The sequence below is a fragment of the Culex pipiens genome, chromosome 2 (assembly GCF_016801865.2).
Source record: "Culex pipiens pallens isolate TS chromosome 2, TS_CPP_V2, whole genome shotgun sequence".
Taxonomy (NCBI): domain Eukaryota; kingdom Metazoa; phylum Arthropoda; class Insecta; order Diptera; family Culicidae; genus Culex; species Culex pipiens.
In genome coordinates this window covers 83345362-83358675 of record NC_068938.1, presented here as the reverse complement: position 1 = coordinate 83358675, position 13314 = coordinate 83345362, and the positions used below count along the sequence as shown (strand labels likewise).

The following is a 13314-nucleotide window of genomic DNA, read 5'->3' as shown; positions in this document are numbered from 1 at the left end:
TTATTGAAGAATAATATATAATGAGGCATAAAAAGTAGTTTCTGTGATTTTAACATAAGATTTTCAGAGTTATTTTAACATTTTTCACGTTCCGCGAAATTTGCGTGAAATTTTGTGTTTTGAAATTAAGGTTCCCGTGAAATTTGCTATTTTCAAGCGTGAAAAATCACTAAGCCTGGTAATAATATCAAGTTTTTATGCCATCAAAACCAATTTTATTTTTAATTTTCATGCTTCACAAAATTTTCCAATAAAGTAAGAAAATTCAAACTGTTCTAAGTGTTAAATTATCGACAGAACTAGATAATACAGTTCGTTTTCAAAACATGACCTTTGAAAGTTTTTAATAATCCAATTTATCAATGTTTTCATAATTATAGTTAATTAACTGTGGAAACATTTCAAAATTTATTAAAAACAACTTCTTGAGGTACCGTAAACCAGGGTGACATTGATAGGATTTCAATTTAGTTATGGAATATTTTCCAACGGTTAAGGTTTTCCTCAAGATTATTATTTTTGAAACATGTACTGGGGTAGGTCACACAAGGTCCTTTCATTATTTTTGAAAAATAATTCCAAATTAAAATTTTATTTTTAAGTCAAATGTACTATCACTAAGGTTGCTGATATAGTTTTTAATCTAATCTAATCTAATCTAATCTAACCCTATCGCAGCCAGTCTTTCGAGGGCATCCTGGAGAATGCCTTAGGTTGATTGACGCCTAGCATCTTCTTGTCATTATCAACATTTGCAGTACGCCATTGCATTAGCATGCATTGAAACATCACAAACATTGAAGCGGCCAGGCCAACTGCGTAAAGTTAACCGCAAAGATGATTCGTTGAATTGGATTGAGTATGAACACGAATGTTCAAACAACAATACAGTTCTGAATCTACAGGGGAGGAAGAAACGTGGGGATCCCCCGCTCACGTTCCTGTTTGTTTAGGCAGTTAATCGTTGGGAGCCACCATGCTAAGAAGTTTTGGTGCTCCGGGACCCTCTGGGATGGGACATTGTATTTCCACAAATGTCCTGGACACTATTTGCCGTGGTTATAGCGCCACAACTCGCTCACTGTTGGAGAAACAGAAGAATAAGTATCAATAAGAAAAAACAATTCAAAGCTATTGAAAATATCCCTATCTTTTTTCAGGCATAAATAGTGTTAAAATTATGGAAAGCAATATGATCAAGTATAAAAAAATATATTTTATCAAACTTGACATCAATGGTTTTTACGAAAACAATGATTAATATGAATAGGTGTGGACACAATTTCTCTAACATTTTACAAGGGAAGCAAAGTAAAAAAAACTACTTCATTTGTACATATTTGGTCCACAAGAAAGGTGATGGAAAATTTTTTAAATATTAAAAATATTAATACTCACCTTATCAGATCACCAGTGCTGACCACACTCTCCTATGCCCTGAAAAATAAAAGAGCCTACCTTAAATTTGGTGTTCCTTTGTCTAACCTCTCCAGCTCTTGTTGATGTAGTCCTCCCATTCTATCGAACTCTCATCCCGGGGCCGCCACGAACACGATGCAGCTAAGTCGTGTGTGTGTATGTGCAGCGCGACGCATACGCGTCAACTCGTCGGCACCCACACCATCGAATCGACCCCTTTCCGAAGCCGAGAGATTCACCCTCGCTGCTCTCTCTCTCTCAGGACAAAGCACCGGCTCTCTCACAGCTTCTCACCTCCCACATTTCTCCACAGTTTGGTCTGGTCAGTGTGGTCGCCAATCAACCAATACAGCAGCAGTCCCATACGTCTTGACATTTCGAGTCATCGTCAAACCAACACACAACAGTGCAAAACACCAGCAAAATTAACACACTTGATCTCCTCGTTGCCTTGTATGTAGGCCAGAGTACGCTCTCCACACAAACGCGTGCCCCCATCGGTTGTTACACTAAAAAATCGAGCGCCGACCGACATAACGGGAGATCCTTACCCGATATCAGATCCGAAAACCATCTCAAAATTTCGGTGTTTTTCACAAAACTACAAAAACATATACGAAAGCTTTGCAAACAATCACTGGTGCCATTCTTGGCGGATCTCTTTTCACTTTGGTCTCGATTTGTTTTCCCAACACACGAGAGAATTTTTCTTCCCCACACTGCACACCAATACTGACACACTCTGGTACAAATTCCCAAAGAAGGGCAAAGCTCGTCAAACCGCCATCTTGTCACGGAGAAAAATACTTTTTCTGTCCATGAAAAAACACACAAAATCGATTAAAATTTGAAAAACTTCATCATTCACAAAGTCTTGTTGATCACGCGAATCGATTGAACTAATTTTCTTGAATTGATTTGACTTTTTTCACAAGAAAAAACGGATTTAAAAACGCGTACCGAAAGAGACGACCGTACCACGCAACCAGTGTTGCCACTCCCTAAGGTTGCTGATATAGTTTTTAAGAAACAAAAATCATTGTTTATTCACTTAACTATGTTTACAAACTTTTCAACAAAATACATATAAATTTTAGGTAAAATTGTTTATAACTCTTAATTTTGCCTAGAATTATTAAGAACTAGTTTTGTTTATAAAATTATCGATTCATATTGCATTTTAAACTGAATTTGAAGCAAGAATCAACATTTATCACATTTTTTATGAAATGCCTATAAGTTTGAAGTTTTTCCAAATTATATTTCAAAAACTTATAATATTTATTTACAAACATAGTTTACCATCTCTTTACCAAGCTTAGTTTGGTTCCATAACATTTTGTTTGAAATAAGTTCATATTTTTAATTTTCCTAAAAAATCTCCAACCTATCAATTTCACACCGGATATCAAAGTCACCAAGGTTTACGGTTTGTTGAAATGTTCAGTGTGACGAAAATGGGTATATTTAACACAGTGCATGACTGACGAATTGACCAAGTTATTATTTTTTTCAATTTGAAAAAAACACTTGATCTTTTTTTAATGCAATTTTTAATGAAAATTTAATTTTCAATCGTAAAATAATTCATTGAAACTATGGTAAAGTAACCCGTTTTTAATAAGAATCATGTTTAGGTAATTTTTTGCAATTTTTTTTTCTTAATTTTATGCAATTGTTCAGCTTTATCTATTTCTGAAAAAAATAAATATTAGTAGTATTTTAATAAAAATGTAAACTGCATAAGGAATTGGCTACGTAAAGAATGAACATTTTAAACAAGGAACTGTTCGGAGTACTACAAAATTAATTATCTATTTGCAACTTGTAATATTTTAGAACCTATTGATTCTATGTAAAAAAAATGTTAATTTTAGTGCTGTTTTTTCATCTATTTGTTTTTTTTTTAAATATTGACTAATATTTCGAAAATGTAAGATAGTAAAATTGAAGCCGTTTTAAAATTTTACTCGATATTAAAAAAATCTGGAAAAATCCAACATACATGAGAATATTTAGCAAATGAAAATAGGATAATATATCGTCGATTTAAAATAAAGATCTAATGCACTACGGAAAGTGTAAAAAATAATGCTCAAAAGGAACGAAAACAAATTTGTTTACAAATTTAAATAGAATTAATTTATGCAATGAAAATTAATTTCAACTCTTTTTCAAAGAGTAAACAAATCTTAAATCTGAATTTTCATCATCATCATCATCATTTGTAGATTTGGAATTTTATTACAGTTTTGTTGAACTTGAAGAACTCTTATTTTGTTTGTTTACTCAAAATTTGCTAATGGTTTTCTGATAAAATCAACCAATTATTGATTAGGAGATTTGAAAAGAAAACATTAAGAAACAGTATCTTTGGGAAGTTTTGAGTTTAAATCAGGACTTTGACTTGCTTTTTTAAGTTCCTCAAAAATAAGCTTTCAGGGAAAAAAACTTTTAAAATTTCAGCAAATATTTTATATTAGGTGCTGTTGATTCATAACTTGGTTGCTGAGTTATATATAGCAGATATTTAAATAAATTAAAAAAAATAAGGTAAAAAAATAAATTAAATTTTACTATTTATTTTTCCGTGTTTTTTTAATCATCTTATATTTGATCTTCTGATCAAATATAAGATATAAGATCTTATATTTGATCTTCTGATTATAAAAATGTGATAAAACATGAAATCTTTTTTTCATTTAGAAGTGAGTTGTTTTCTCAAAGGTTTTTATTATTTGTTCACAAAACTGATTTAAAATTTTAAAATGATTTGCAGTGGTTTCAACCATTCGGCAGTCGCATGAGTATACTTTTTGCATCGTTTGTAAGAAAGATCGAAAGGGAGGTCTATAAACTAAACTTCCTCAAGATTTTTTCCTTTCTCAATTATAGATTTTTCAGTAATTCATGCACCTGAAATGTAATTTCATGTACAAAGTTATGAAAATTTAATTGTTTAAAGAAAAAACAATAATATATTCGAATTACATATTTCAGTATTATAGATTGTGAATAAGTCCAATTGTTTCTTAGATTTAGTTAATTTAAACATGATGCCTTTTTACGTGAACACTTTATTCTTATTTCTATTTTTTCTTCAAAATATCTTTTCTCTAGAAAAAAAATCCAATAAACGATAATTGCAAATTTGTCTTGACCGCTTCAAAATATATTAAAATAATATGTTATTCGTAAATGTATGCTCTATGAACGACCCCTCGCCAGTATCTCTATCCTAGACCAAGTGAAGGCATCGTAGGCCAGAGCATATGTTTTCCCCTCCCACACAAGACATAGTCCTGCCAAGGATGGTGGGAAAGACAATTGCTGAAATCTTAAGCCTCGACTCGCTATCGAGGAGGCGTGGGTCGGTCGTTTCTGCAAGGAATATGATATGCTCCCAACACCTCCGACTCCACACCTTCACCAGGGAATTCCTTCTTCCTTCCCGGGACAAGTGCAACAATTTTTCATGTTCACTCGAGCGCGTTCTGACTGATGAGGATTTTAATGGTGTGTGAGAACAACCGGAAAACCCCCTCGGAAATGCCGTAAAATTTGAGCATTTTTTTTCAGGCTGCGAAATTCCGTCATACGTTAATATTTGTCTTTAATTAAAAAATAATAACTCAAGGATTTTCACACCTCCCCTCTTCTGAAACAAACAAACCCATTTTCCCCACCTCGTGCAATTTTCCCGCAATGGCTGGTCGGAAAATTGAATTCGAGAAACAAACAGAACCACTCGGGCAAACTTTCTCCTTCTTGTCTCTCCCAAAATCCGGGAACCCTTGCTCGTAGCAGAACATGAATCATACACGACGACGATGAGGAGAGCCCGGCGATGCTTCTCATCTTGCCGTTAACGTTTCTATCAGTTTTACATTTATAGAATATTTGCAAATGAATTACGGTACTTGGTGATATGGTGAGTCGAGGCGTTCTGGCTGTCCAGTTGTAGGAAAATTAAATTTCCTTGACAGAAAATTGTAGCAATTGCTTTGAGAGCGATGTTCTTTGAACACATTTTGAAATTATTTTGGTATTTTAAATTGCAAATGGGAAAAAATATAACTTTTGTTGTGTTTTAAACAATTATATAAAAAAAAACAAAGTAATTTACATTGTTCCTGTTTATTGCTTCACCCAATTTGAAAATCACTGTCAGCACATAGCACATAATTGCATCAAAAATTAATTCTAATTTTTCCCTTTCTCTCCCATTCCAGCTTTGACCGCGATCAACCCTTCACGTTCCAGCTGGGCGCCGGCCAGGTCATCAAGGGCTGGGACCAGGGACTCACGGACATGTGTGTCGGTAAGACTCCCGCTCGGCTGTTATGGTTTCAAATTATCAAATTAATTTTCGCTCTCTTTTTCCTAGGCGAAAAGCGCAAGCTGACCATCCCGCCAGAGCTCGGCTACGGTGACCGCGGAGCCGGAAACGTCATCCCCGGCGGTGCCACCCTGGTGTTCGACGTCGAGCTGATCAACATCGGCGACTCGCCCCCAACCACCAACGTGTTCAAGGAGATCGACGAGAACAAGGACATGCAGCTGAGCCGGGAGGAGGTAAAGTTGGCGGAACCAACAAATTTCATTGCTGAATTTAACAAACTTTTCTCAATTTTAGGTCAGCGAATACCTGAAGAAGCAGATGGTGGCGGCTGACGGTGGCCAGGAGTCCGAGGACATCAAGAACATGATCGCCGAGCACGACAAGCTCGTCGAGGAGATCTTCCAGCACGAGGACAAGGACAAGAACGGGTTCATCTCGCACGACGAGTTCTCCGGGCCGAAGCACGACGAGCTGTAAAAGTGGTCTCGACTTCCTCACCTCTTAATACTTGTTTTCCCCCCTCCCAAATTGTTTTCACTTTGTTGCGAAAACTTGTTACAAATCTTGACTTCGTCATACAAGTCGACTAATCTTAGCTGTTAACGTTAGTTTCTACACCAGAGGATTTATTTTTCATCGATTTTTTCTTAACATTTTTTTCCTGTTTCCAAAACTCTATCGTTGACATCGTTGAGAAAAACTTTATGTTTTATTAAAGTAAAGAAGCGTAGATTATTTATTTTTATCGTAAAATATTGTTTTGCAAAATCGTTCAACTAGCGAAAAGTTAAATTTTTGTTTTGTAGAATAAACGAGTAACATCACAAACACACAAAAAGCACTAGAAAAAGCGCAGGTGGTAGCCAAAATTCCGTTTCCATTTTTTGTGTAAATACGTTGGAGAAAAGTAAACAGCTAGAAACAAAGGAAAGAAAGTAAGTTCATTTTGGATTCATTCGGAAGAAGAAAAAAATCAAGAAATGCTAGGAAATGAAACTAAATTTTGTGTTGTTAGGTAAAACGCGCAAGGTAGTTACGTAAATGTTCTAAAACAATGAAGAAGAGAGAAAGAGCGTGTGCTTAACGAAACGTACTTTTATCAATCATCGATAGAATGAAAAACCAACACAAGAACAACATATCACAGTTTAATGAACGAAAATAAAGACTTTTTGTATAGAAATTAAAAACTAAGTGTGGCTTATTTTGAAAGAAAAAATCTCGAAATAATTGAAAACTGTAAGTAAAAAGTGGCCACCCTGAGGTGTCAGGGTGCCCGCTCAAATCCCATTTTCGAATAGTTGAAAAATCGGTAAACCATCTGTCAAAATGAACAAAATTTCACTTGATAACCGAATTTCGGTGTGTTTTTACCGAATTCGGTAGTTTTCAGATTACCGAACTGTTCAGCAGTTGAAAATTCGGTAAACTTTACCGAGTTCGGTAAAAAAATCTAACTGTGTAGCCATCACGCATCACAAATTAAAAAAAAATGACAGTTTTAGTAAAAAATCTAATTTTTAGTTCTGATAATCTATGTTAATTTATCAAGATATCAGTATTGCATTTTATATGAACTTTTCAATGAAAAATCCAGCTGTGCGATAACCTCTTTTTCCAAATTTTGTGAACTGACAAACTATAATTGTGTACCGTAAACTGGGGTGACTTTGATAGCCCGGGGTGACATTGATAGAAATTTGATTTGGCTACTTATTTTGATACATCCAATGTAACAGTCGCATTTTTGCATATATGTTCGATAATAAGCTATCCCTTAATGCTTACATACTCAAAATTCTCGAAAATGTTTAGATATTAATTTGACGGGCATTTGAAAAACCTATCAAAGTCACCCCAGTTTACGGTATATAATTTCAAAAATAATATTGCATTTTTTCCATTCGACACGAAAAGCGTAAATACAAACATATTTTGACTTCATAGTTAAGTTTCTCCGATTCAAGATCTGGATTTTTGACCAACACTCATAAAAAATGTCGGAATAAAATATTTGGAAAAAATATTAGCAATGACTTAATAAATTAGATTAACACATTTAAAATATTTTCAAAAAATCTTTCATTAAACTAATGTTGGAATCGTTTTTCAAATATTTAAGCAATGTAACAAAATGAAACAGAATAATAGTTTACGTTGGTAGCAATCGTTAAATTAAAGCTCTGCTATGGTAAAAAGTTTACTGTTTACTTTTTATTTTGAATCAACTAAGACAAAAATTTATAAAAAACTATTGATTAATTAAAATTATAATGAAACTCTGTGTCTAAAACAACTGATCATAATCATCCAATATCTATGAAGATTTTGTTTCATTACCATTTTAAAATACATTACAGTCAACCCTCATATTCGGAACAGTTAACAGATCGGCCAATGTTCAAAAAATCATTGCAAATCGATAATTGAACTTAATGATTCGCTTTTACCTTCATATGAAAGCCTTTCTTGTGATCTTTCGAATGCTGTATCGAAAAACAGCAAATTTTAACTTTTATATCAAGTTTTTGAAAAAAAAACATTGACCCTTGAAATCCACAAATTCGGAACACTTTTTCCTTACGGATGTAAACAAACATTGGTTCTCTCCAGGAGTACATATGCTTTTCAAAATAATGACTTCACGCACTGAAACCAACGAAATTCAAGCTTAGTTATGTTTTATGAATGGTCTGATAACTTTTTATGTGAAAATATCAGTTAAATTCAAGTGTTCCACAATTGTGGGATTCACAATAACAAAACAAAACTTGGTTGGAGCTAGTGTGACAAAGTGTGGCATAGGGAGGAGGTGGAGGGGTAAATTTTGGCCGATTTTAGCGTGACATACTTTATGGATGACACCCTACTTTATCCCGATTACTTGCGTGTTTTGCCGCAATTCCGACTTTTTCTAGACTTTCCTGAATTCCCAACTGGAGTGGCAATCCTGCAAAGGTTTTGTACGATCTGTGGGAAGATTATGAAGCTGAACAATTTTCCCACAAATCAATCATTTTATTTTTAATTTTATTTTTTTACAAAATTTGAAAAACATCATATTTTTAGAAAAACCTTAGAAAACATACGAAAACAAGAAAAAATAACAGCATTTTAAAATGCAAAATAAGATTTAAAATCAAAAAGTACATACTTATATGAATTAAAAGCCATGTTTCTGTTTGCTCTACAAATTTGTAGAACATTGCACAGTGGGGCGAGGTGGCAATCTAGCGGGACAAAATTAATAGCGCTCTGGGGTTACGTCCTAGAGCTTCGGTGTCTTCAGCAAAGTTGCTCAGAAAAATCAGGGCTACATTTTGGTACCAAAATGTAGTTCCAATTTTGGCCGCATAGGTGGCGCTGAAATCTAACTTTTTCCAGTGACTTCCTAGCGAGTTGGTGTCTTCGACAAAGTTGTAGATCTTGCCAAATTACGTATAGTCACGGAACATGTCAAAATTCTCAAAAATAACTGCGTAAAGTTACAGTTAGTTTAAAAAATAGTTATAATTAAGCTATGAATATTCAGTCAATCTAGCAGGACAAAATTAATAGCGTTCTGGGGTTACGTCCTAGAGCTTCGGTGTCTTCAGCAAAGTTGCTCAGAAAAATTAGGGCTACATTTTGGTACTAAAATGTAGTTCCAATTTTGGCCGCATAGGTGTGCGCTGAAATCTAACTTTTTCCAGTGACTTCCTAGCGAGTTGGTGTCTTCGACAAAGTTGTAGATCTCGCCAAATTACGTATAGTCACGGAACATGTCAAAATTCTCAAAAATAACTGCGTAAAGTTACAGTTAGTTTAAAAAATAGTTATAATTAAGCTATGAATATTCAGTCAATCTAGCAGGACAAAATTAATAGCGCTCTGGGGTTACGTCCTAGAGCTTTGGTGCCTTCAGCAAAGTTGCTCAGAAAAATCAGGGCTACATTTTGGTACTAAAATGTAGTTCCAATTTTGGCCGCATAGGTGGCGCTGAAATCTAACTTTTTCCAGTGACTTCCTAGCGAGTTGGTGTCTTCGACAAAGTTGTAGATCTCGCCAAATTACGTATAGTCACAGAACATGTCAAAATTCTCAAAAATAACTGCAAAGTTACAGTTAGTTTAAAAAATAGTTATAATTAAGCTATGAATATTCAGTCAATCTAGCAGGACAAAATTAATAGCGCTCTGGGGTTACGTCCTAGAGCTTCGGTGTCTTCAGCAAAGTTGCTCAGAAAAATCAGGGCTACATTTTGGTACTAAAATGTAGTTCCAATTTTGGCCGCATAGGTGGCGCTGAAATCTAACTTTTTCCAGTGACCTCCTAGCGAGCTGGTGTCTTCGACAAACTTGTAGATCTCGCCAAATTACGTAAAGTTACCGAACATGTCAAAATTCTTTAAAATAACTGTGCAAAGTAACAGTTAGTTTAAAAAATAAACAAATTAGCTTGCGGGCCAAATGTACAAAATTGGTTATTTAAAAAATGAAATTACGTTATTTTCATTTAAAAGACTAAAAAATTATCTATCACTTGAAGTTTTTTTAATTTCTGTTATTTTTTGGAAATTTTTGGTATTTAAAAATAATAGAAAACAGAAAATAACAGTTGTCTATCAGTTTTGTTGATTTTATTGTTTTAGGTGTTTGAAAAGGTATTTAGTTTAATGTTCTTGTGTTTTCATTGAAATTTGAGACCATTTTTAGGTGACATAAAATCTGAACAATTTATGTAGTGGCGTAATTTTATCTTTCAATCAATTGTAACGTTTTGGACGTTATTTTGCAACAATTAGACTTTGGCCATGGTCGAGTGGAGGCAAAAAAAATTAAAAGAAATATAAAAAGTGAGATTACAAGCCAGAATTTAAACATTTCAATAAAAAAATTGTTATAAAATGTATTATACAAAAGTACTCTTGATTTGCAATCATTATTTTCAAAAAATATAAGATTCGGCAATAAAAAAACATTTTAGCGATACTGTTCATCTAAAATTTAATTAAATTAAAATTGTTTTTGAATAAACCCGAACATGCACAAAATTATTCTTAACGCAGAGCAATTCATTTTAAATGGATTTCAGCTGACTGCACATAAGTTTCCATTGAAAGTTTGATTTTTTTTGGAAAAAATATGCTCTACCTCTGATTTGGGGGTGGTGACAAAAGCATTGAAACATACAGTATGTAAAAAAGTATGTTTTAAGCCAAACATAGATCTAGGGTTTTTTCTCAAAATTTATTTTCCCTAAAAGAGCACTCAGCTAGCAAAATCTAAACGTAGAAATATGTATCCTCCCTGCAAAGGCTTATGAATTGATCTCAGTTGAAAGGTTCTTCAAATCTCTGAATTGCAAATGTAACATCCTAGAACAGAACTGCTAAATTCTAATGAAAACACAAATTGAAATTGAAAAAAGTATGTTTACACCCCTTGGGCACTATGCACAAATTGTGATGAAACATGTAAACAATTAAAATTTTGACAGAAACCTAGTACCTTTTGTTCAGAAACTCATGCCGAATATTTTGCTACAAAAAGCTCATGAAAAGATGATTTCAATAAAAAGTTATATAACAAATGCTATTACAAAAATCAAAAAGGTGCGAAAAAAATGTGTACACTTTTCGAAAAATTAACATACATAAAGTTATTTGTTGATATATCACCATAAATCCAGTCTCCCAACTCCAAATAGGCATCTTTGACTGGTTAAAAACTAATTTGGATTGAATATAAAGTTTACTAACTACTTAGTATAAATGTTTATATAACTCTGAAAATTCTATATTAAACTTATCTAAACTTAATTTTGCATACTTTTAATTTAACTAAATGTCAATATCTTACCATAGAATTGCTAAATAAACTTTTTGATTCGTATACTGGTTCGGATGCGACGAAGTACTAAGTAATTTTGACGAAGTTTCTAAGAAATTTTGTCCCGCTAGATTGACTGAATTTTCATAGCCTAATTATAACTATTTTTTAAACTAACTGTTACTTTGCACAGTTATTTTTAAGAATTTAGACATATTCGGTAACTATACTTAATTTGGTGAGATCTACAACTTTGTCGAAGACACCAACTCACTAGGAGGTCACTGGAAAAAGTTAGATTTTAGCACCACCTATGCGGCCAAAATTGGAACTACATTTTAGTACCAAAATGTAGCCCTGATTTTTCAGAGAAATTTTGCTGAAGACACCGAGGCTCTAAGACCTAACTCCAGAGCGCCATTAATTTTGTCCTGCTAGATTGACTGAATATTCATAGCTTAATTATAACTATTTTTTAAACTAACTGTAACTTTACGCAGTTATTTTTGAGAATTTTGACATGTTCCGTGACTATACGTAATTTGGCAAGATCTACAACTTTGTCGAAGACACCAACTCGCTAGGAAGTCACTGGAAAAAGTTAGATTTCAGCGCCACCTATGCGGCCAAAATTGAAACTAAATTTTAATACCAAAATGTAGCCCTGATTTTTCTGAGCAACTTTGCTGAAGACACCGAAGCTCTAGGACGTAACCCCAGAGCGCTATTAATTTTGTCCCGCTAGATTGCCACCTCGCCCCACTGTGCATTGTTAAATTTAAAAAAATAACCTTTAAAAGTTACAAAACCCACGAAATTTATAAATCATTTTTTTTGTTATGCAATACAAATTAATTCACGATTTTTTATAGTTAGGTAATAGGAAATGGCAGAGGTTTTAGAACTATTTTTGTATTTCTTATTATGAAAAATACGTTTTGTCTGAATTTTTAGAGCTCCATAAAAAAACAAAAAAGTGTCGTAACGTGTCGTCATGAGATATCGAAAAACAGACCTCTAATTCTGGTTCAGGGAGCCTAATAACCGCTCAGAACAAATTTTCACGCAAATCGAAAAGGAGACGGGGAGCTTTTTCCGATATCGTGTGAGCTTATAGACAAAAATCTGTTAGGCCGTTGCAAATATTTTTCAAAGTTTATTTCCCCCCGATTTGTTATTCGTCGTTATGATTTTTCTGTTCTGATTGTTATTGTAATAACAGACAAATAACATTTTTAGTTATTCTTCGAACAAATCTTTGTTATTATTTTTTGTTATTTTAACAACTAATCCGATCATCCCAATAACAATTAGCGGTATTCTTCCATAACAAAAAATTTTATTCCCAAGTTGTTTTGGATTTCAACCAATATCAGACCAATAACCAATTATGTTATGATAACATAAAGTGTTATTAAACCCTTATGCAAAAATTGATTTTTCAAGAAGATTCCAAAACACTTTCTGTTATTTTAACAGTATTTGTTATTGAAATGGCATGAATTTTGTTATTACCGTCTGCCCAGGTAAGAAATTTGGCTGGAGTTAGGAGCGAGTGCCTAACCTGTCAAACAAATAAGAATTTTCCCTACACACTTTACGTAAGTAACGAAAATCACGTTTTAAAAGCGCCATAAGTTAACCGCACTTTAGTGTGCCATAAACAGCAAGGAAACAAACCCTCCGAAAGGTAAGTGAGGTGAATGTGGTGAAAAACAGTTGTTATGAGTGTAGTTCCAGCAG

At 33.6% G+C, this 13314-nt stretch overlaps 1 protein-coding gene across 3 annotated transcripts in view; it reads left to right on the top strand.

Moving 5' to 3' along the window:
• The window catches only part of LOC120422617 (FK506-binding protein 2), a 53221-nt gene extending 46270 nt beyond the window's left edge, over positions 1–6951 (top strand). For all 3 annotated transcript variants that reach the window (XM_052708118.1, XM_039586111.2, XM_052708119.1), the window contains exons 3-5: positions 5652–5740; positions 5807–5994; positions 6056–6951. In XM_052708118.1, coding sequence (XP_052564078.1) covers positions 5652–5740; positions 5807–5994; positions 6056–6238 — 460 coding nt within the window. In that variant the 3' untranslated portion in view covers positions 6239–6951. The remainder of the gene's footprint in view (positions 1–5651; positions 5741–5806; positions 5995–6055) is intronic.
• The last annotated feature ends 6363 nt before the right edge of the window (positions 6952–13314 follow it).